General features: G+C 38.1%; 1 protein-coding gene across 2 annotated transcripts in view; it reads right to left on the bottom strand.

Annotated features, from left to right (window-relative positions):
• Positions 1–791: 791 nt before the first annotated feature.
• SLC24A2 (solute carrier family 24 member 2) overlaps positions 792–25,956 on the bottom strand; it is a 147,549-nt gene continuing 122,384 nt past the window's right edge. For both annotated transcript variants that reach the window (XM_042804800.1, XM_042804799.1), the window contains 4 exons: positions 17,400–17,528; positions 10,728–10,817; positions 10,114–10,280; positions 792–8,049 (listed from right to left, as the gene is read on the bottom strand). In XM_042804800.1, coding sequence (XP_042660734.1) covers positions 7,800–8,049; positions 10,114–10,280; positions 10,728–10,817; positions 17,400–17,528 — 636 coding nt within the window. In that variant the 3' untranslated portion in view covers positions 792–7,799. The remainder of the gene's footprint in view (positions 8,050–10,113; positions 10,281–10,727; positions 10,818–17,399; positions 17,529–25,956) is intronic.

The following is a 25,956-nucleotide window of genomic DNA, read 5'->3' on the forward strand; positions in this document are numbered from 1 at the left end:
GTAGAGAAGTTGGGAGTAAAACTGAACCTGAGAAGAAAGGAGGAGTGGGGAAAGGTGTTTCAAAGATGTGGTAATGCTTCTCACAGTTCTACTCTGTCTGTTAAGTGTTGTTGTTAGTGTTTGAATTAAATTGATGTTCCTTTTTAATTCCCCTAATGGGTCTGTCTTTTGCCGATGAAAATGGGTAAGCCACCCCTCCCTGTCCTTATCTTGATTCCAGAGCCTTTTGGTTTTATTTTTCTCCTTTCCATTGCTGGGGGGGAAGGGGTGAGCAAGCGGCTGTGTGGTGCTCAGTTGCCCTCTGGGCTCAAACCACGATACAGACTAAAAAAAAGCCAAACATCTCAGGTGGCAAGGATGACAGACTGTGCAGCCTGTAGATTAAACAAGAAGATGTCAAACTGAAAAATGACATTCAAAATAAGCTGGGAGCAAGTGTGTCAGTAAAGAAATGTAGGGGAACCTGGCCCAAATGGGCCACAGAGCTCCAGACATACACAGCTCCAGGAAGTTTTTGTCTGGTGGATTCACACTGGGCTGTAGACAAAAAATCCTTGTAACTAAATTTTAAGCTCACTGGAACTAGATGTTTTCCTTACTCTGTGTATGCACATCAGGTAGCACAGTGACATGGCAAGAGGCAGTTAGTGCTGCTTGAACACTTACGATGAAGAGTAGCAGTGCAGGCCATCATTCAACCAAGAGCAGGTAGTTAAAATACTGTTTTCAGAGCCATAGCAAGTCCAAGACAATTAAGACAGAAGATACTGAGCAAAACCCACACTGTTAAGTCTTTTTATTAGTATTTATTGTTGCTACTGTTATTCATGCTTAGACAACTCAACTACATAGTGATTTATGGGAAGAGCTCTCTATTGATATCATGAGAAAGTGTACATGCCACAGTGAAACATTCTGTAGATACAGTGAAGTTAGGACCTTTGATAGAAGGGATTATTTCCGAGAGCCTATGTACAAATAAAGGTAACTTCCATACTATATACAAATCTGTATTCACAGAGAATATAGTGATTCAGAGATACAAGAGTTTCATCTGGTAAATAATGATCCATACACATAAACACATGAGAAAAACTGGAATTTTCAGGGGGGTGCCTGGACTGGCTTCCATGGCAATGTTTTGGTTTGGTTTGGTTTGTTTTTTTTAAGTGTGAAATGAGTAAAATGGGGGGTTTCTTCAGATTTTTCTTACAATAAGTTGAAAATGAGAGATGAAAGAGTATGAAACTACGAAGCGAAACAAACAAGCTAAAAAAGCTTTATTACAAAAATAACATCTGATTGTCTGTTATTACATGCTACTATTATTTTCACATACAGTGGCCTGATCTTGACATTCGAAGTGACAGAAATAATTTCTACTCATGTGAGTCAACTCCCCAGAGTCAGGATTGCAAAATTAAAACTGTGTAACAGAGATCTTGATAATGGAAAGTAATATAAAACCAAGTGAAATCCCTTTGACATTAGATAATGTTGATGGGGGATTAAAAGAAATGGTTGATTTTTATTGGATATCCTGACCCTGAAAACTTTAACTCTTTTGTAAAACAGAAGGACAGAAGTAACTCATCTCTTATAAACTCACTAAAATATGAGGAGCTTCCTTGACTGTGATCTCAGTGGGAGAAAGCATTAAGAATAACAGGATGATTTAAGTCCTTCATTGGGCCTGACTCTGCAAGCATTGTATTCCTTCTTCTGGGGTGAACAAGGATGGCAGGATTGATCCCCTGCTGCAAAGGCAGTGTGCAGCATTTTGTACAATCCCACAGGGAAGCTCAAGAGTATGAGCAAACCCCCCCGAATTACTCATAGCATAACTAAGGCAAAACCAGATCCTGCTTTACTGTACATTTATTTGACAGTATTTTATATTATACCTTAAACAAAGAGATGAAATTGAGTCTTTAAAATTAACGATCCCCTTATTTAGAAACCCCATACTAGTCTTCTGGGTTTTTTTATGGCTTCTTTTTGCATTAAGACAACTATGTGACATAAAATAAAAGTAAAAATACAGTAAAGTGCAAGCTCTTTAAAAACACATACAAATTTCATTGTTTGGGTTGGTTTTGTGTTTAATGAGTGGTGAATTTACAGTGGATCTACATGAATGTACAGTTCATTTACCAATCTTGAATTACATTATTTCTTACTCAGTCTTGTTCTGAGCCACTTACAGCTCATATAGGAACAATGTGGCCAGTTGCGTGTCTGGTCTATCCATGGTCCAGGTGCTGACATGGCTTCTAGACTGGGGCTGACCTGCATCTGGCTGGCTGGGAGCACAGGCTCAGTGCTAACACTTACGTGATTACATGGCTTCTGGAGAAGGCATGGCTTATGTCCAGCCAGGCAGGAGAATGGGCAGGGCAACATGCAAACTAGCTGCACCCATCCAGGCAGACAAGTCCTGAGGTGCTATACACTAATGACTAGCAACACACAGCAGATCTACAGGATGACTTGTCTGGACTATGGGGCTGTGATCCATAAATGAATTTTGTAGCAGATGGGTGCACTAAATTGCATAACTTCAGTCTGAAAGTTACTCTCCCCTGTCTCAGTGGAAATGCCGAGTTTCTCAATACCAATAGTCCTGTAACTGATAGCAACACATCCAAGAAGGATCATTTTAACATCAACCAGGGGTGAAATCCACATCTGTTGGAAGGCTGGAGCAGGACTTTTCTCCACACTGTTAAGTGCAAGCTATCACATTTGCTATTCTCAAAATCACTTCCTGCAGATGTTTCCAGCTGCAGGTTCTTGCATCAAAATTTCCAGGAATAACAGGAAAACAAGAATCACTTGTGCAAAGGAACTAACCCTGCCTTTTTCTCAGTTGTGTCATTGTTATTTACAAGAGGTAAAATGGTTTCCAAGACTATAAATGAATGCAATTTTTCTCTTTGTACACAGCTCCCAGGACAATTACGTTTGTTACACAAGTGTATTTATGAAATATGGGATCCCAAGATAAAAACCTGTATCTTGCCCAAGTTAATGGCAGAAATATTCTAGTTTTCAGTGGGTCAGTTGTTCGAGAAGGGATTATTTCCTTGTTCTAAATTAAATAAATTGATCTGATACAGACTTATATTTGGTTCAGAACATAAGTTATATGGACCACAAGATGCTATTTAATGAATTACTGCTGAAATAATAATTTAAAAACACTCTATATCCCCTTTTTTGCAAAATAGGTAATGAAGTAAAAGACAACTAGAGAAATAATCCCTTAAAAACAGCCAAACGTTAAGAATATTTCTAAGCAACTATTTTTACAGTACTTGGATTAGCCACATGTTTAACCTACTGCTTTGTAGACCTTCATATCCACACACAACAGTACCATGAGTGACAGTGACCACAAATTTTTCAGAGTAGTGTATGCGGAAATTACATGGCAGGTTCATTGCCATTACAAAGATCAAATGACATCTAGATAAGCTTCTTTGTCAGCAACTGTGCTTTATGCGTCATGAAGATTACACATCCAGCCACATCAATTCAATAAATAAGCAGAGGCATACAGACACAGAGAGCCTGTCTGCACTAAAAGAAAGCACTATTTTTCAGTAAAATAGTTAATTTAAAATACACAGAGTTTGCTGAAAGATTTTTCCATGTTTATATGTAGTTCTTGAAGAGATTATCCTCATATCACACTTTTTATCACTTTTATAGCATTTACCCTACAGATTTAACCATGGTGACTTCTGCAGAGGAAAGCTTTTTGTTTGGTTGGTTGGTTGTTTTTTTTTTTTTAAGTGGAAAACAGCAAATACCTGTAGGACTCTGATGGTATTTCTGGTGGGGCCCATTCTTTTCTTTAATTCCAATGAAGTTAGTGCAGAAAATCTTTAAAATGGGTTACCATCCAACCCAGGATCCTACTTAAATACTACTAGAAATCCCTTCCAAAAATCACGTCCAACATTGGTTCTGTTGAGGTGTGATAGTGCCACAGAGAGCTGGCCATTTAAACTGATGTTGTGTTCCTATCTTACTGTGCTGCCAACTTGGTGTTGTCCTGAAAACACTAAGCTAGCACAACATCTTGATCATAACACCAATTTCTGTATTAATTATTCATTTATTCTTCATAAGGATTATGCAGACAGCAGCATCAGCTGAATAATTGAGCACAGGCATACAGGCAGACGGAAGAGACTTCAAGGCTGACCAACTCACTGCAGAATTCGGGCAGTCTGCAAGACCAGATCCCTAGTGAAGTCATTCAGAAATTTGTCTGAAGAAAATATAAATTTAATCTCGACTCCTAGGTTTACAGTGTTGAGAAACATTCACGGATCCCAGAATGAAACAGTTATGAACAACAAGAAACACTTTATGTCGGGAAATTTGCTGTAATTGTAAAATAGGAGCGTCCTAAGAAGTGGTGTGCATTTTCAGCAGCACTGATCCTGGACAGCTTATGGACATCCAGTCCATGGGTTGCAGCAGCTCTTGGCTGTCCTTTCAGAACTCCAGTTTAAGATTTTCAAACTCCTGCATGGGATAAGTGGCCATGCTTCTCCCTCCATACCATTCCTCTCTTTTCTCTACAAGTACAGCTGTTGCCTTATAATCAGAGAGCACATCAGTGTGGAAGTATCCTGAAACAGTTTACCCCAGCAGTTACGTAAAAAGTTTCCTTGCTAAGTCTAACCAGCATTCACAGCCGGCCTCCACAGAAAGCACCACACAACTGAAATCTCTCCTATTACCTCTGGGCCTGAGCTGCCACTGACCACACAGTTATTCAGCCATTTGAGTAATGATCTGCCCAGCAGATGCAAGGCAATGGGAACTGTGAGGTGTCTCATTCCTGAGGGGAAAAAATTACTTTTAATATCTTCCAAGATAAATATGTTGATAGGGTCAAACAGACACAGGAAAGAAATGAGTCAGATATATTTTAAGACAGTATATAAAAGCCATTGCAGGATACCAGACCTTAGTCCTTCACATTAACTTCTTCCTTCAAGCTGTTGATGCTAGCTTTGGACTGAAATATTCCCAGTGCATAGAGCTTTCAGTTGGCTACTTTCTCCTCCCTACCTACCCTCAGTGGGGCAGTAGTCTCTGCTGTCACTGTCCTCACTTTGCAGAGTGTACCAGAGTGCTCTTACAGCTCTCAAAATCAGGCAGGGCTATTTCCTTTCCAGTGTGGGAGTTATACCATGCTGGCCACAAAGTCATAAAAAAAAAAAAAAAAAAAAAATATATATATATATATATATATAAAAGAGTAATGTACCGAACAGAGGTCAGACCCTTGCCCTTGCTTGGTCTTTTGATCTGAAATGTCAGACCAGTGAATCTGAGCATCTTTGTATATGGTAAGCACCCACATACACGGAACTATTATGATTCTTCACACACTCTTCTAGATTGTTCTGTCTTATTCTGCTCATTTGGGTAAAGGATCATCTGTTTTGAGCACTGTCATCAGAAATAAAAGCACTTGGTGACTCCTCTGGGACAGATTATATTGTGGAGTCAGATATGTATTTTCGGACAGACACCTGTTTCATCTGTGCTCGGAATTTGGGTTATAGTTTTGCTCTTGCAAGACTGCTATTCTTGTCAGTAGAGTGCACTGTGGGTATGTAGGTACGAATCTTTCTGTTGTGTACACCCATAGAAACAAAAGTTAAGAGGTGTGCAGTACTGTTGTTAAGACAGGATCTTAAATACACAGAAAAAGTTTTGCTCACAATGAGAGAAGCTCACACTAAAAAGCACTAAGAAGCAAGAGGTGTTGCAAATGTATGGTTAAGATCAAATACTGATTCTGACTGTAGCTAGGACTTAATACCTTAGGACAAGACACAATTAGCAGACATTGTAAATCCTAGTTTTCTTGCTTTTGTTAATTAGTATCTCACGTTTTTTCTTCATGATATCACATAAAACTAACTTCTAGTAATTTTAAATATGTATTTTTTTACTGTTTTCTCAATTATTGCTTTCTGTCAATGTCCTTACTCTCTAGCCAGATACTGTTATACACGAACACATATAACAGGAAACCACTAAAGGGCAAAGGGGATGAGTGAGAAACAAACAGCATGGAGCACAGAAAAACAGACAAGACAAAATATGCTGAGCCTTCTGTTACACAGCTGTGAGCATAGCGTTGCCAATGTGAGCACAGTACGAATACAAAACAGTGCTGAAACAGATGACAGAAATGCACTGAAATTTCATGAACTCTAACTGCACAACAGACTTCAACAAAGAAACAACAATTATCTGAAATAATTTCTTAACACCTATTCCAGTCATCCTTTTTTTTTTCTCTTTTTTTTAAATCATCTTCCAAACTACAGGAAATACAAATACTTCATTACTTTCTCCATCCTTGTGTTTTTTGTTCTAGGTTTGGACCTGCTCCTTCTCTCAGGAACTCAGTAAAAGAATATTGCACTTTCACTCCTTCCTGGGCTTCTTTAGACATTCACACTTCCAGCAATACTGAAGAATTATCATGTAGGTTTCCTGCAGCTCCACTACATTTAAATGGTTACTTTCTCCCACCTAGTTTAAAGACATATAAGAGCAAATATGAACTGCCCCAGCTTTGTACATTAGCTGGAGATCTCTTCCAGCAAAGGCTATATGTAGCTGTGTAGGTCCTTAAACTCCGAGTAATAATGAAAGATAGCCTGTAAAATGTATATCCACTTTAGCAATTAGGCTTCCACTTTACAGCTACTTCTATTTTCTTTATGAAATTCTATGCATAAGTAAATTAGCCTTTTTCTTCTGGCATGAAAAGGAAAACTCATAATAATAACAACAGCTGAATGCCATTGGTACTGTTGTTGATATTGCTTCATTAGAAAAAACGGTGTGTTGATATAGTAGTTGTGAGATCTCACTGCATGCTGCGTTGCTATTAGAGAAGCAAGAGTATCCCCATTCTGGTCTTTGCATGTGAATGCAATGAAAATCTGCACCAGTTACAAAATGACCAGGCAGCATGGCTCCTTCACAGTGCCAGAGCCAGAGTTTCTGGAATCTGAAGAGTTTTGCAAGATGTAATAAACCACCATTAACATCCTGCTGATTGGTGTTACAGACCTGTGATACAGAGGATCAAAACGTTGATGAAGTCCCTGGCTTTGCTGAAATCAGATCATATAAACCCACTTATATGAAGAGATGTGCAAGCTCTTCCCTGTCTGTGACTCATGTGCTCAGTGTATGCTTTCCACTCGGGCGTTTCAGAAGATTATCAGAAAAATCCCATACCAGGGTACGTGTGTGGTGGTGCCTCCACAAAGTTAATTTTAGCATTCCCCTTAGAAGATGAGAGCTTTGAGAACGGAGTACGCTGTGTGTCTGTGCATTCTACTACAGAGAATGAGAAGTCTGTGGGTATGTACCATAGGCGTAGGAGAAGCAGTAGCTTTTGTCATTTCCATGTGTGTGCAGCATCGCCAGTACTGAGTAGCAAGGATGTTCTGCAGCAAATAAACAAAACCTCAGCACAGCTGGACTCAGTCCTCCACGTGTGACTGCACTGTCCAGCAGAGGTCATTCTTCGGCACTAAGATGCACCCTTTGTATCCTTTTATTTCTTTCTCTTTTAAAATTGAGGGAGAGGAAATTTACGAATCCATGGGTTTTTCTCATAGAACCTTTTCGTTGTGTTTTTTTTGCTGTTTCATTTTGATATATATATATATTTTTTTTTTTTTTTTTTGGGGGGGTGGGGTGTGTGTGTTTGTCTTATTTTTCTCAAGAAACAGCACTTTCCACTAGATGGAGACAGGACATTGGATAACTTTGTCCTCCAGGAGAACACTGACAATCAGGAACACGAAATAAAGCCCAAACATGAGAAAGCCCAAAATTTTATTCATCCTCCACTTGCAGAGGGCGATGGAGAGGATGACAAAGAGCAGCATGATGAAAAGGAGGACAATCGCACAGAACAGACCATTGCTGCTGACTGTCACTGGGGCAAAGCTGTTAATGACAGTATACAGGAGCCACGGAAGAGGAAGGCTGTTAAAAAACAGAAAAATAAATTGGAAACATTGCAGAGGTGCGTAAAGGGACACTAGAAAGTTTCTGGAGGCACTTCAGACTACAACCAGAGGCTTCCTGCATGAAGTTAGGCAGGAAAAGTTTAATCTCAGAATTCTAATATGTACATAAATGCAATATGTCCACTTGCTTGTGGTTCTTGGGGAGAACACAGGGCATTTGGGCTCTCCACTCTTCCACCAGTTATCTTGGTGAATTATATTTCCCCTGGCTGACAAACCACTTGGCATCCTGTCTGTGAGCAGGAAGACCCCTTCCACTTGTTTCTGAATTTCAGACCATCTGTGGAAGAATCTGCTTCCACTCTCTTTCAAAGAGCCTTCATGACAGGAGGATAGCTCACATAAAGACATGTCCTTGCCATGAAGAATCAGAAATCTGCAAGGTGCTGCCCTCCAAATTTGGCTCTTAAAAGCCTTGATTCACATTTTCTGTATAAACCTGTGTTAAAATGTGAATTTCAACTGAACTCCAGCTTAACTTCTATTTCTGTATTTGCTGTCATTCCATTTCTCATCTTTGATGCCACAGAATGAGGCAACATCCCTCTGGAAGATGTCAAGCAGAAATAAATATTTAAGCCACTGATCGGAGCTTAGCAGGCTTAGAAAGCATGAAGAGAGTTGTCAGAAGCTCACAACATTCAAACTTCGAATAAGCAGCTCAAGAGAGAATAATTTATTGCAGCCTCAGTACTAACTACAACAGCCTACAGTTCAATTGTATCGTTTCTGTTGTAAATATACCAGATCTAGCAGACTGGTACAGGACAACAACACTTCCATCAGCAGGAAGACTAAAAATTTTAAGAAAAGTAAGAAAGTATTGCAAAAGAGAAAAGTTTTGTAATGCACCAAGTTGAAGCACATGGTAGTGAATAATGTTTTCATGTATTTTGCAGGTCTGCTGCTTATAGATTTATTTCAAACACTTTATGCTTTCGGATTAATAGAAAAAAGAGACCCAGTTTTTCTGATGTGTCCAAAGGTTTTGCCATTAGCTAGCAGAGAGGAGTAAAGAAGCTATTTATTATCCACTCTAATGTCATGATCCCTTTTTGTACCTGTGCAGTTGCTTGTATATTTTCAGTAGCAAAAACCATGATCTGTTCTATGACTAGGCAGTTTGGGACTACAGCTATGACTAGATCTGTTCTTCTGTGTGTGTGATAGGAAGAAACAACAAAAGCTGGAGAAACTGAGAGTATGGACATGACACTCAGTGCCTTTACCTTGTGTTGAAGATAGAAATGTGGGAATAAAGACAGAGTTTGTCTGTATATTTCCTGCATATTTTTAAAACACTAAGTCATAGACTACAACATTTCTGGACCTGATCTACCTCAGTCTCAAAAGGTCAAAATGAAATTTGACTTCCAACCACATGCCATGCATCATTATCCTAGAGGTGCCGTGAAGCAGTGAATAGCACATTTCTGCACAATCATATTGCTTCACATTGTCAGAGCTGTACAAAGGGTCCTTTGTGGTAATAGAGAATTGGTTTGTAATTTGGGACTTGCCAGGTATATAAAAAAATCACATGTCAACAACAGCCTAAACGAGCTACACAAGACAATAATGTTCTGTTTTTATTACAGCAAACATGTTAAATATTGAAGAGGCAATGAATTTTTCCCAGTCATCACTTATAAAGAAAGCTCTAGTATAAGCACAATGAGTGGTAACATAAGCAAACAACAGCAACCTGACAAAAACATATCAGAAATTCCTTCTTGGAACAATGCTCTTGCATACTTTTTTAAGTGCAATTCACTTGCCTAGGCAACTCTGCAATGTATCAAAGAGAGAATTAAGCAACAAATTTGTAACAATTCTGTCATGCAAATGTCTATAAATTTCGGAACACTTGAAATAGTAACATCAGTTGCATATTTGCACGCTTTTCTTTTTAGGCATCAGTAGCAAAAAATTGTTGTAAGCAACACCTTGACAAAACCATAACAACATGCTAAGAAGAAAAGACCTGTTACAATAGACACAATTTTCTTGTAGGACTTACCCCACTGTGATGTCAAATATGTTGCTTCCAACAGAACTGGATACAGCCATGTCCCCCAGACCTTTGCGTGCTACAATAACACTGGTAATAAGGTCAGGAATGGATGTGCCAGCAGCTAGAATAGTCAAACCCATGATCTCTTCGCTAATACCAATGGTCTCTCCAACCTAAAAGGGTTTAAGCAAAACCATCAAAAAATTGTCCTGCAGTGAAGAAATGATTTCTGCTGTAAACCTGTTTAACCAGGACTATTATCCTGGATCTTGCCAACTAGCTTGGAGAATATAGGCAAGATTGGAGAATTACTCATTTTCACAGATCTCCACATGTTTCAGGAGAAAGATAAAATTGTCAGATAGAACCAGTAGGTATTGACAAGCAGTTGCTGATAGCTCTGATGTTACCAGAATAATCAAGTCCTGTGGTCTGGACAACCACAGCTCTCTGAACTACTTTCCATTTACTGAGTAGTGATTTACTTTATCCATGGTTGCAGCTCCTAAAATAAAGCACTACTCAGTATGAGATAGATGATGGACTCTGATTCTAAATGATCTCTCACAGCCCAAAACACAATGCAGGGCTTGTGTTTTGTACCAGTAGCATCTCCTTACCTGATGTGCCCACCAGACCATTAAGTAAGAAAAAAATGCAATCCAGCTGATAGAGCCAAAAAATGTGATAAGAAAAAATCTTCTTGACTTCTGAAATAGAAAGAAAGAGAATTAGTGAACACCTATGTCGAAGGCTGATGTGCTGTACTCTTATATGCTTCTCAAAATGAGAGTGGCTTCTGATTTCTTATGATCACCTGTTTTGACCAGCTATTCTGATCATCATCAGATGATCAAAATAAATGTCAAGAATATTAAGAAACTGACTCCCTACAGTGGTATATACTTACCTATGCCTCATTCTTCCAGCTGCTTCAGTTGCAAAATAACACCTCCTAACAACTTGTATGATTAATGGCAAGTTTTGGGTTGTCATTTGTATCACATTCTGCTATGCCAGTTTGTATATGTGTTTAGCTTAATGGTGGTTTGACTTCTGAATTTATGAATAACTTCATGCTTATTCAGAAATAATGTTTTCAAATTGCTAAAACAGGTAGCCATACCTCTTATTCATACATCAATAACTTTGTGCAACACCTTTCACAGTCAGTATAACAAGGGCTGCCATTTGACAGAGCTAGAAAAATACACATCTAAAATTTATGAAGGCATTTACTTTTCTTGGTAAAACAACGTACTTTCTTAGTTAGAACATAAGATACATTAAGCACATATTTGCCATGCTTTGTTTTGGAGAGATGTTTGTTAGAAAAACATGGAAAACACACACTGAGGCCCTTCCATGAATTAAAAAATTCTGTATAACACGTAAATAATTTCATTTTCATTTTCAGTGTCTCCCTTACTAATATCAATCTTTGAAAAGATAGTATTCTTGCAGGCAATTAATAGGTTATGTTCAGATTAATGATTTATTTTGGTTTCTGTTCTCTCCAGTCCTTTGCATCATCCATATTTCCTATTGGCTAGCTAGGTCTATGTAACAAAAAGAGATCAAGTTAACTACTAAAGAAAGGAAACACAACTGCAGTATTGTACCAGGTAATCACTGTCTAAATCAAATTAGTGTTTAAAATTAAATTTGTACTGTGAATGAACGCTACCAGTCTTGAATGAACCACAATCTTTATGGCCATCGATGTTCTGAATACAAATTCTCACCCCAGATGACTTCTGATGTGCCACTAGCAGAGACCTACATATTTTCATGAATAACCAGTAGGACTGCTTGTGGAAGTAAGTTATACCACTCTGAGTACTTGCTCCAGCTGCTGCTTGATCCTGCACTGCCCTATCCTGTTAAGTTCTTGTTAAATCCACTTCCACTTTTGGCTCTGCAGGGGCCTCTAGAATTTTTGGCCAGCACACCTTTCCTGTAGCCCTCTCTACTGCAGATGTGCCTCTGCTGCACCAGGAGACTTATTAGCTTGTGAATCATTCCTAAATGTTGTGGGAGCGGACAGGACTGCAAGGCTTTCCCTTAACATGACTTTTGGAGTGAAAATACTATTTGGACTTTTCCAATTCAGCTTGCTCAAGACACGATAAATCCCTCTTTTTTAGGGAGTTCAGAGAGCTGCACAGCCAGCTTTTCTTATATAACAGACACAAGAGGCTTTTATAGGGATAGACTCAAATTTATGAAGAGATTGGTGTGCATAGCTGTGGTTTAAGAGTTTCTCAGTGAATTGGGATGGCTGTTAGAGCCTGTCATGTGGGAATGACCCTGTCTTTTGTCATATGAACCAGAAGAGAGTGAGGCTGGCCTGCAGCTCATTGAAATTACTAATGGGAAAAATGTAAAGTCAGCAATGGCAATTGTGCACACTAATCTACAGGACAGGACCATTAAGAGGTTTGTATCTGCTCTAGCAGCAGTTGCAGCTGTAGGCTGTGCTACAGAACACTTACTCCCTCCCTGTGGGCACCCTACATAATGCTAAAGGCTCTCCTGAAAACTGAGCTTGTAAGCATTGACTAATGTGATCTATACAATCCCACAATTGAATATACATAGGAACACACATTAAAGATGGTACAGATTTAACAACACTCCCAAACCCCCTCATATATAAATAAATAACTTAACTTCTTCTGGAGTAAGAAAATCATTTCAGTAGATATTTGTAATGAATTATCTTTAAATATAGGCATAAATAGCCATAATGGCACTGGAAACATTCTCTTCATATAAATTCCATTACTGTCACAAGCACTGTTTCTAGAACTGCCCAGGGTACTTCATTTAGTCTGTTTTTTAGCTGCTTTTTCAAAACAGATTTCTATGTTTTTATCAAGTCAGGAAATCTGATAATGACCTTCCAATGTTTAAACCTACTTAGATGGACTTCTGATTTTAAAATCAAAACTTTACATGCACTGGAGAACAGAAGACCTTAGTCTGAAATGGAACAGAGTTTGAAAGGAACACAAAGATGGCTGTTAAAACATTGATATAACACCACTGGGAGCAGAACTGAGTCCAGAATGGATAAATGAATCTAAAAAGCAATTTCCATTTTTTAAACTAAATAGCTAGCACTTCTTTTTTACCTTTCTTAGTAGCCAACTCTTTAAACTTCCAAAATTTTTTGTCTTCCTTGTAAAAACTGAAATTTTCTTGCAGCACATATGGTGAATGAGATGAAGCAATAAGCTTCTTGCAGCTAGTCACAAAATATACACAGGGCACCTCACAGCAAAGCAATTTGAACAATCACTATACATCACTCAAGATACAAGCATACATTGGTTTATACAAAACTAATGTAGCAAGGGCTGTACTGGCCAGTCATAGCTCTCTGTCAGTATTATTATATATACTAAATGGTTCTTACAAAATAATGAGACATTGCCTGGGTGAGACACCCACGTAATTTGGATGGCTAAGAATTCCAAGTCAGTAACTTTGCAGCATGTGTATTACTAGCCTGTATTAGCTAATCCCCTCCCAGTAAAATTAACTGATAAGCAATGGTTCCAGACTAAGATTATTTTAATAGGCTTAACAGTTTAATTACCTATTTTAAAAGGGGGAACATTAAAATTCATAAAGGACAAAATTTAAAGCTGACACATATTACAGGTGTTGAAATCAAGAACAGACTCCATAGATAATGCTATATGATTTGCACATAGATGAAATGTTTTAATAGTGGTAACAAGAGTGCTGATTCTTTTTTTGGATGATGGATTTTATTTCCAGAGTATAATACGGTTATTTTGTAACTAATGACAGCATTCTTTTGAGATTTATCTCATTGCAACTCCCTAGTTCTTGGAAATAGAGAGAGCTGCAAATTCCAAGCATTCTCCTAGAAGAATTAGTCAGACACAGCAGACAGCAATACTTCTCTCCACCTTTTCTGGTAGCTGTTGGAATGGTTGCCTTGTAAAGACAGAAAGCCCAGTTTATTACCAGTTGGTTCTGTTGTGGTCATGGTAACAGAAAAAAGAGAAAAGCCATGTGTCATTCAGTTCATGTTCTATTTTCTTTTAACAAAAGAGAAAGAATTTTGCAGTTTCACTGTAGATTGGTTGGATTGGTACTGTTCCTGTCTATTAGCAATCTTAAGGACATTTTTCTTGGTACACTTCTATATTGATTTCATGCCAGTGTCTGAAAAACAGGACTTTAAGTATCAAGAATGATCTAAGTAGGAAGGTTTTTCTTCTAAGAGCCTGGTCCTGAAAGACAGTGAGTGCTTAATAATTTGCAAAGTAACTGTCTTAATTTTAGCCAGTATTATTACCAACATCTCTACCTTTAACCTGAATGAATCATATGTTTGTATCATACATTAATTTATCTGCATCACAAGCTTTGATTTTCCTTTCATACTTGACAGTGCTTAAATCTGATTACTCAGAAACTGTTCCCATAACTGGATCTGTGCAGGAACATCTTGTCCTCGTCCCCTTGGTAACAGTGCATCTGTGTATGGCAACAAGAGTTCATGTACCTCTTTATTGGTAATGGGAATTTGCAGAGATACAACGAACTGCCCCACATGGGTCCTGTGACAGCAGGACTGGAGCCCCAACAGCCATATTTCTGGCCTGTAACACAAAGGAATGGACAGTGCAGTATGGCTATAACAAAAGATATGGTGTTCAATATCTGCCACTGACCCACTGGCATACATTGATCATGTAATTTTCCTTTCAATCTTTCAATATCCCTTACTGCAGGAGGTAGACAATTACATTTCTAGCCTTTACAGAGCCACTGGGGAAATAAGCTATTAGTAAAGGAAAAATATTGTCCAAATACCATTATTGTCCAAAACACCTGAACAAAAAGTCATCTACAAAATTCCACAAGGGCACACCTACCTCTGGTGTACTGCCAGCAACATTATTGATGTTACAGTAAGGATTTTAATATATATTGGCTTAATGTGCACAGGTACTATTAAGGCACTAAACGCACATTAAAACATACCAGCTATTGAATCAGCTGAGAGTTAGGCTGAACTAATGCATAATCTCAGTATATAAAAATCTGCATCTGTGTACACTTGAGCATAATAAGGTAGTTAGGATTTTGCTAACTTTATTACCAGAGACTTTGTTTATGAAATAATTTTTCTAGAGTTCTGGGTCTCATGGAGCTAAATATAGCTTGATATAATACAAGTAAATGCAGTCAAACCATCTCCATTATGTAGAGATAAAGTATATTTTAGCAAAGAGACGCTAGGAGGAAAGACGAAATCATTTTTGAAAAGTGGACACCAGCAGAGGACGAAAAAGGCTCCATATGGTCTCTCAAGTCAGTATATAGCACACAAGTGTTCATTTTATATATCCACATGCCAATCTGAGCATCCTGATGCAGAATTTGGATTTCTGACTAAAATTACCATTGCTGTAAATCAAGCCCCTGATGGTAGGCCTACCTACAAAATCTATTTAAGTATTATTTTAGGCTTGTTTTAACTTTTGCCTCACAGATTTAACGGAAAGTTTTTTCCCAATGCACATACTGAACTGTGATACTGGGTTTTGGTTTTGTTAGGAAGGCAATAGTGGGGATGGCACACAGGCATAAATGAGAATATTTTAGAGACAAACACACTAATAAAGTGTCGTTGAAAAGTTAGACAGTTTATGCAACCATCTGGTTAATTCTTTGACAGCAATGTTCCAAGAAATCAGCTTGTCATACTGATACAGCCTGTTACCTCTTCTGTTATCATTAAAAAAACTACATATTATTTTTATCATAAAAACTACATTTCTTTTACTTCTGTATAAAAAGTTACTCCTTTCAGTTAATTAAATTTTAAAACTCCATTGCCCATTGAAGTATCTGGCATATACAACTATCCTTATCTTTTGTGTTACGGCAGGGTATTTTAACTGTAGGATGTCAGCATGCCATTTCTGTTGTAAACAATACTAGTGTTAATAATCACACGCATCACACAGTTGCACACAACTTCTTAAGATATTCCCTTTCCACAACCATTATTGTAACAACTGTTCTCATTTGTACAGTACCAAATATTGGATAAGGCTACTTGTCTATTGATGTTAGCTTCAGATTTTCAAAATTCAAACTAATGCACATACTTATTTCTTAGCAGTACTTGCTCATTTTGCATCAAATTATGAAAAAAATTACAGGGATGTGTTTGAATGATATAAGGAGGACATAAATACTGAAATAAACAGTCTTGCAATTCATATAGTATGCTCTCTGTGTTACCAAACAAAAAGTGCTTACCAGAGTTACCTGAAAACTAAGAAAAGAAAGCTTAAAGATTGGAAGGGAAAATGTCAGTTTATGTCCTTTCAGAAACCTTTATCTAAAAAACAAACCAGAGGTCTTATTTTAGCTTCTTTCTTGCATTGAACTGCAGTTTTTCAGTGTGTGGGATGGGAAAGTTTTTCAGTGTGTGTGAGGAGGAAAAAAGAATTCAGGGTGTTGATTTATGACCTTATAAACTGTGCATCCCTCTCTTGCAGCAGTATTAAATCTACTTTTGATCCAGAAAAGAAAAGAAATTAGAACACTACTAAAGGATTTTCTCAGCTCTTGACTTTTTTTTCTTCTACTTTCAATGAGCCTCCTCAGTCAGGTCTATTTGTATATGTGAATATAGAACTGGTAAGACTTGACAATCTGTCACAATAAGTCATTTGTATTAATAAACAATCTTACATTACTTCAAGCTGTGTTTGGGACAAAACTAGCAAGTATTTTACGCATGGATCTTGTCATAGTATGAAAATTAAAAGATGACAAGCAGGAGACAATGGTCTAGTAGAATATACATTTGAGAGAAATGTTTATCATTATTTTTGAACCACAGAGAAGATTAGACAGTCTAAAGTCTTACCAGTTGTACCCTCTAGGGCACTGCAGATGAACAGACTCCCTCAGCACTTACGTGATATTCAGTGGAGATCTAGAAATGAAGATGTGAAGGCCCTAAAGAAGTTCTAAGAGCTTTCACTTTATGTCATAAAATATTAGTGATTACAAATGGTAATCTTTAAAGAGCTATTACCAACCAGTTGTTCATAAGCACCCATTTGAAGATTTGAAGACTGGTGTTGTGACTTCTTCTTCAAAGAAGAAACTATTTTTAAAAAATTATTAGCTCTATTTTTACATAAATCTACTACAGTCCCTTTTTAGTGTTTAGCTAGAGAGTTGCTCTGTTGTACAGAACACACTGGCTCACAACAGTTACTTACAGGTTTTCTGACATCTGGGAGTGAAACCCACAGTGGAAAGACAATGGGTAATACAAGAAGATAGGTGAGCTTCTTGCGTGGGCTGTCAGGCCAGGCCAGGCTGAGAGGATGGTCCTCATCCTCTTCATTCTGTAATAAAAGCCACAGTGAGCAGAGTATTGAAGTGGATGAGTGAGGTTAGGGATTCTTTAAAGAGGAGTCCAGAGGACTGTGCTGTGTTTCAGTGAGAACCCATGGGTATGAAAACATTGCATTAACACCACACCTACCAAACAACATTAGCTAGGACAGAGTAAAAAGATTTTGGCCAGACTATGAAGTATCCCTGCAGCACAGGCTGCCTGAGGATACCTGTTTGCAGCTATGCTGACGGTGATGCTGGTCCTGTGGGATCCACAGAGCAGTGTGGTGCCTTCTCCCTGGAGGGGAACCTTGTGCCTCTGATAAGCCTTCCCACAAGCTCTCCATTGGGATGTGGGCTGGTCTAGTCAGGGATCAAAACTGGTCTGGAGTGCATCAAGCCTGGCCACATATATAGAGATAGGGATAGGGACAGGGATAGAGGTAATGTGTACATTGTGTATGCACACAAACATATATATGCATATATATAAGTGTGCATATATCTAACCATCTAAGCTTCTGTGTGTAGCTTTAAAAGTTGAGAGAGAGCGAGAAAGATAGATAGATAGATAGATAGATAGATAGATAGATAGATAGATAGATAGATAGATAGATAGATAGATAGATAGATAGAAATGTATTTTCTTGTTCATAGGACCACAGGGTCATTCAGTCTGGCAGGGACCTGGGAAGCTCCACTGCTCAGCTGGGGGGATCAGACTGTGCTGCTCAGGACTCTGCCCAGTCAAACTGTGGAACCACCAAGGATGGAGATGGCCCATCCTCCTGGACCCTGGCTCCACTACTGAGCTCTCCTTGTGGGGAAAAGGCTTCTCCTTATCTCCAGCCGGAGCCCTTCATATTTAGACCAGCCACAGTGCAGCAGTATTCTTAACAACTTGCTGCTAAAACTAAAGGACATATATTCCTCTCCTATTTGTGTAGCTGATTTTCACATGAATCTATAGTCTCCTTTTATGTGTATGCTTTTCACCTGTCAACTGTATTACAGAGTAGGTGTATAGGGGCCTTCTCCCATGACAGAAAACCTTTTGGCTGCCACACACTTCTCTTTCCTTAGACTGCTTCTGCTAACAAAATGTAGCCCTCTCAGACTGCCACAGGAAGAAAGCAAAGTGAGCATGATTCAGACTTTTGGGTGTATGTATTGAAATAACTTCTTAACTTTTAACAGTTAGGCAATGTCTCCAGAATTGCACATGGACCTAACTTACACCACAGAATAAGGCAACAGAAAAAGTGGCCTAAACATTTCTTTCACATAGATGTGTGTAATGCAAATCCTGTTAAGCCCGTGGAAAGATTCCTAGAGAGCTCAGTGAAAGCTAAAGAAGTCCAAAAAAGAGTACCTGGTGAAAACTGTGTTTGTTTGAGAACGAGAGGTACACAACTACTTCTTCATGTAGTGTTCTTGTTTTCTTCTTTTGCAAAAAGATAATAATTGAGAATTCAGTCCTCTCTGCAGTGTGCAAATTACTCTTCCCATAGATTTGTAATACAGGTTTCTTGTCAGTTATTGACCTGACTTAAGATTGCTTACATAAACCTTATGACAATTCTATAAGAAGCAGTCTTCTGAATGACCACATCAGCTATTTTTTTCTAAGCAAAGGAGTTGATGAAATGTCACTGTAAGTTGGTATTGTTCATAACATTCTCTACTTACTGCTAGTTTTGATGAAATAACCAGTATTAACTATTCCACTATTATGAACTCCTGAGTTGTTATACTACTCAGATACCTGAACTGATCAGTACCTACCAGATCTTAGCTCAGGCTCTTCCATCATGACTGTATCAGCTGACACTGGTGGACTGGAACCAAATCCCTGTTTAACTCTTGACAGATTGGCAAGCTGCAGCTAATTTGGCAGTTATGTGTTGATGTCAACATGAGGACAGTATTGTTAAACCCTGTGCTTTGTGAAACTCCCAAGTTGCATGATTGTAAGATGACAGTAAAGTGATCAGGTCATAATAGGTATAATTAAAATAAAAACACAGTACTGAAGAGGCTCCTGAGCAGTTTATCAGGCTAGCTTTTGCCTTTAGCTTTCAGCTCTTTACCAAAGTTGACAGATGATCTGTCTTTCACTGCTGCAATCTACTAAAGCCTGATTTTTGGGGGACTGGGATCGTGCAGGAGTTTGTGAGGCTACTTCCTAAAAACCAAATCCGTTCCTTTTCCATTCTGGTAGGTGCCGTTGGAGTGTGAAAATCAACCTGAGATGTATGCTCAGCTTTGAAATATGACAACTGAGGTAAAATTTGAGCTCAAAAGGACCAGTTGAAGGGTTGCCTAGGTAACTTTCTGAGTGGCCTGTGTATAATTAAAGCAATGGACTCAGCTGGAATAAAGATCCATAAATGACCGCTTCATAAACAGCACTGAGTGACAAAGAACTTCCTGAATTGCCATCTTTAGAGACTAGTCATGATTAACAACTGTATTTAATCACAACAAATGCTTTACATCAGTCTGAGTTCGCAAATGAGTCTGAAAAATGTATGCAAATAAAAACCCAAGTTGGTTCATGCAGTTCTGTACCAGTACACACAGTACTTCAACACTGGGCCTCACTCTGTTCTTGTGTTTGCGTCAATCAGCATTGGGTTAGCACGAGCACAGAGACAACATGAGTTGCTGTAGCAAAGGACCACAAAGAATTACACATGGAGATTGCTAGATGTCTTCTGAGAAACCTTGATCCGTCTGAGATCTTTCACCTTCAGGTTGTACTGCCTTGTCCCTTTCCCCAAGACAACTATCCCTAAAAGATAATGCCAAACTTGAGCTCACAGTGAAGTAGGACAAACCCCTTTTTCTTGCTAGCTTAACTCCAGGATGCATTACAGATGCTACAGACTGGATCTCCATTTCCTGTTTCATAAATCCATCTGATTTTCAAATGCTGACCTTTCAAAACCCAGAGGAAGTAAGGAAGTTCAACATATTTGTAAATCTAACTTCCATGAATTTCAAAGAAATGCTGAACTATCCACTGAGATTGAAGACATGAAAGGGAAATAATTTTGGCAGCTATAAAACCACACAAATGTGAGTGTCATGCTCTGGACTAACCAGCAGTGATATAAAATGACTCAGCACAGATTTATGGCAGAGATTGTATGTACTGCCTGTGGTTCCAGCCTATCTGCAATGTACATACAGAATATGCATTCTCACAGTTTGTAGAAACTAATACTGAAATTACAGTTTTGATTTATTTTAGTCTGAATTAATTTAGTCTGTATGATGAAAACTCAGTACTTGCAATGTTCATTAAAATTCTCCTATGCAATGCTAAGAAGAAAAACATAGTGGTAATATGATGCACACACTGGAATTCACTGTAATTGCCTAAACACACATATGGTGCCATTTTAGGTACCTTCTGATATCTCACTTGACCTCCACATGCTCCATCAGGAGTGGAGAATATTCTGCTCATTTACTACATACCTGCTACCACTATGCAAAAATCTCCATTTCTCTAGGCCAGCTCAAGTGGTACTACCTACCTGTGTATACAGGAATGAGTGCTACCCCAAACTCATTCCCTACTATGACTCTCTAGTAATAAGCTGTAAAGATACTGGAGTGAACATATGGGAAAGTTGCATTAGCTGACATTATGAACTCTGATGACAAACCAATATCTACACAAAGTTTCATGTGAACCTAAACTTAACCGCTGTCACAAAAACAAAGGTCATATTATAGTCAAGTAAAACCTGAATTTATACAGTCATGGTTCTCCTACATTTCCAAGTTCACTTTGGTGACTTGTCTGAAAGGATTGTCCAGAATACACTAATGAAAACAGAAATGAACAGTTTACTTACATTAGTACAAATAGTATTAATTCTAAGTGTTATAGATAGTCATTAAGAACATCAATATCTGGTATTACTTAACCAGCATGACAATTTGAAGACCCTTCCCCGGGCTACATTTAAAGATTGGTGTCTGATAGGTAATAAGTGATCTAGTGGAGGTGGGAGAGAATAAAGTAGTGTAAAATTTCTACAGTTTTTTATAATATGATAAGATTGACTGGTCTAAGAAGGTAGAAACAACCATACTAAATCAGACCAAACACCCATTTATCTTACTTCTGGCAATGGTCAGATGTGGGCAGTCAGGGAAGAAGTACTGGAATATGGCATGTTTCTTCATCATCCACAGATTCATAGAATCATAGCGTCATAGAACTGTTTTGGTTGGAAAAGACCTTTAAGATCTTCGAGTCCAACTGTTAATCTAGCACTGCCAAATCCACCACTAAACCACGTCCTTAAGTGTCACAACTGCACCATACCTGGAGGGATGATGACACAACCACCTCCCTGGGCAGGTTCCAATGCTTGACAACTCTTTCAATTAAAAGATTTTTCCTACTATCCCATCTAAACCTCCCCTGGCACAACATGAATGCATTTCCTCTTGTCTAATGTGTTTCTATGAAATTCTTATTAGCTGCCATAATTCTTTCCACTCTGTTTATTGTATCTTCATTTTTTCTTGACTGTGCTTGGGACTTTCTGTTATATATACATTTGCAGTGCTGAATATCATATGTATACTCATGACTAGATGGGATGGATGTGGTACCCTAGTGCATATTAATCAATAATGACAACCAAATTAATTCTATATTAGGAAAAAACTCACTTTGCATATTCTACCAGGGTTAATGAGGTAGTACATCTTAAAACTACAAAAAATATAGCTATGATTCCCTATTTTCAAGAAATGACGTTAGAAGTGTTGTTTTGTTCCATGTTCTCTTTTATATATCTGTGACAAATTTTCTTTTAAACCAATCTATATATATTCATAATCCTACTCTTCTAACTCATTACAAACAATGAAAAAGCTGCTAAATTTCTGCACACTTCATCTTTCACAAGTTCTTCATCCAAGAATATGGGATACTTGTCTGTATTCACACAGAAGAAATTTCTTACTGCTTTGCTCAGTACGACCTTTCCCAATCTCCCAAGCAACTTCTTCCAGAGAAAATGTGTGTTTCCCATTATATAAACAATACAAACATATGGTGACATTTCATCAATAGCTATTTTGTCTATAAACAACAGCTTATAGCAAACTCCATCTGCCAAAGTCACAATCTAGTCACTGCTTCTAGCAAACATCAGAAAATCATTGTCTCCGTGGATGCTTACACTCATATTATCTTAGGAAAAACAGCTGCTTTTCTGGCACAACTTCAAACTGCATTTTTATACTTTTTTTCCTGACAGGAGGCCAAAATGGAAAACAATTACAATGAGCCACCTCAAACTTACCTGAAATACTGAATCTGCCACTATTTACCAGCTCATCTGTATTGTATAACAGCTATAGCATATGAATTACAAATACTGTATTCTGAGGATTATTCCGTTAGCCCAACTAAGATGAAGAGATGAGCTATAAATTCTAGTGCTTATACATTTCTTGTGCATTTTGACTTCTGATATCATTAATCAATACAGAATTAGCATTAGGACTCCAGAAGAAAGGAAACTGCAGACAAGAATTATTTGCAGTTCAATTTGCTTATACTAAAATATAGATATTCGTACCACCTATAAAAAGGCAATTTCTTTCTTTGCCTGATAGTGCTGCAAAAGACTGCTGAGGTTCTTTTTTTTTTGTTTTGTTTTGTGTTGTTTTTGTTTGTTTGTTTGGTTTGTTTTGTTTTTTTGTTGTTTTGGTTTTGTGTTTTTTTTGGGGGGGGGGGGATGTGTGCTTTGGTTTTTTGTTTGTTTGTTTTTTCATTTTCTTGGAAGTGAAGAACTCTGTGCCACCCAACTTCTCACAATGAATAAATCAAGAAAAAATTATGATGTCTTGAAATGCTACTTGTCTCAGAGGTCAGTACTGATTTTCAGAATTGAGATTGATTTTTTTTTCTTTAAAATAGCAAATCTCACATTTTTTCACTAGAAAGGCATAGGACAAAGGCAAATGGAGCCTACTGTGAGCAGCCTCCAGTCTCTGCTTTCTGTTTCTTGTCTATAACTTGAATTGCTCAGTTTTCTTCTCCTACCTATCATTTGGGGAAAAAATAAGTGAAACAAGGTGAGATAGTAAGCTAGTACAGTAGTATGCAATTTCTACAGGGTAACTAAGACAGAAAACTTCTTTACTCATGAATTCTCGAGTAAAATTCAATCAGGGAGTAAAATTAAATCCCTGAGCTTTCAGAATGCATTCTGTGAATATGGGTACTCTTCTTAGGGCAGCTAATTTGTATTAATCCTCTCTTCACTGTTAACTCACTGAAAAGAGGTACCTTTTGACTGGAGACTATGGGAGAAGCAAGGCTCAGGTAGGTATTTGCTCCATATTCTATCATTTTTGCTTGTGTCCTCTTGGGGTCTTGCACAAATACCTGAAAGCACAGCTCCCGGAGTTTATATGTTTTTTTATGCCCATGTTACTGCCATAACTCCTCAGGGAATTTGAAAATAAATACTTGGAACGTAACAGTCAAAACTGCAGTCAGCCCACCAGGAGAAGTAACAGATATGGTGTGATGCAGATACATCTGAAGAATAAGCCATTGTCTTCACACCATTTTTCACTGTCCTAGTTTTCAAGTAAGTCAAGCTGGCATATAGAAGAAAAAGATGTGGAATGGGCAACTGAATAGCCTTGGGAAAACAAAGATCATCCCTTTCAATGGGAGTGTCATTCTCATTAAGTTATAAGGAGCTATACTAGCAAACAAGATATAGGCATTTATTTTAGACTGAGCGTGGCAACTGAAGAAAATATTTGGGCTTTGGAAAATGTATTTTTAATGATCAAACAAATGTTAGAATGTGCCTTGGCCTTACAACAAAGGCTGTTCTAATTTACCCTCTCCTTCTATGAAACAGAAATGTTTAGTATAGCTCAGAATCATAGCTTGAGACAGAGAATGCAATGCTACTCAGTTTCATATAATGTTAATCTGATGTAAACAGAGTGAGTACTCCAGGGCAGGGGAGATCTGTCCCCACCAGCAGCTCTGTCCTAAAAAGCAGCATACCATACTGCTGATCTTTAGTGGGGAAGGCAAAACATATTTTATCACACTTTTGATTAGGTAAAAGGATTAGATCCAATGAAAACAATAAAGCATTTGTGGCATTTTCCTATGACATACAAGTTGTCTTATATTTTAATGGAAAAGTTATCTCTGACATAGCTGGCATGTAAACATTTTCCAGTGGGGTTTCCATGGAAACAGGAAAAAATGTGTGCATGTGGATGTGTGTATGCGTGTATGTGCGTGTGCACACGTGTGTGTCTGTAGGTGGGAGGAAAAGGTGTTATCTTCAGATTGGAAGCTATTTTTAGCAAAGCCACAGGTTAAAATGACTATGACTGAACACACTTAATCAAATGCTTGTTAAGAAGGTTGGTGGGGAGGAGAGTGGAGACAATTGGACTTCTCGAAATGATCATTTCTCTGAAGGGCACCCTATAAAACATTTAATGAGATAGTCAGCGTCCTTTTTGTCTTCTCTCATTTTCTCATACACACTCAGTATCATCTTATGAAGTTTTGTGTAACAGTCTTCATTGTGGCAACCTGCTAAAGGTTAAGAGACAGAATGCTGTAAGTAGAACAAAATCCCTGAGGAAGATACAACATCCGGCAGGAGGAAAGGCAATTTCTGGCTGCAAATGAAGCAGGAACATCTTACAAACTGTATGGTGGGAGGAGGGATTGTTCTCTGCTGCCCGGACTAGGGGCTGGGAATGAGACAACAGCCATCTGTACCCAGTTGAGGGTCCTGGTTTTATCAAAGTGTAGGATATCTGCTGCTGCTTATAGTGAGAGTGAGATTATATGAGTCTTACTGTCTGGGACAAATGACGGGGTTGCTGGGGACATTTTCTGGAAAGCCTTTTTGAAATTCTGCAAGCAGCATCAGGACAGTTTATCTTACTGCTCAAGGGCTTGGGATAGCAAGGAGACAGCTGAGGTTCCCTGGAGGAGAGCAGATTAAGAAGAATGGAACTAAGGACCTGGGGAAAAAGGAAAAGTAAGACAATGAAGTTTGGAAGAGACAAATGAAGAAATTAAAAGAAAAAAAAAAAAAAAAAGAAAATGAAATAAAGTTAAATTCACCTACTTCATTAAATCTTGTGAAAGTCATTAACTGACAATCTTGACATTACATTAGTCCTGACAAGACATTAACTGTCTTGAGTAGTGCTTAGCCTTGTGCAATTGAAAAAGAAGGAAAGGAGGAAAGGGTAAGAGTCTGGAAAAAATATAAAGATGATTAAAAATCCCCTAAAGTAAACAGGAGAGGTATAAGGAAAATTAAATTGTGGTATTTGGAGTATTATGCTTTTTTAAAAAGAAGTTTAATTTACACATATATGAAAATTAAAATACAATAT

The sequence above is a fragment of the Tyto alba genome, unplaced genomic scaffold (genome assembly GCF_018691265.1).
Source record: "Tyto alba isolate M040663 unplaced genomic scaffold, T.alba_DEE_v4.0 Super-Scaffold_42, whole genome shotgun sequence".
Taxonomy (NCBI): domain Eukaryota; kingdom Metazoa; phylum Chordata; class Aves; order Strigiformes; family Tytonidae; genus Tyto; species Tyto alba.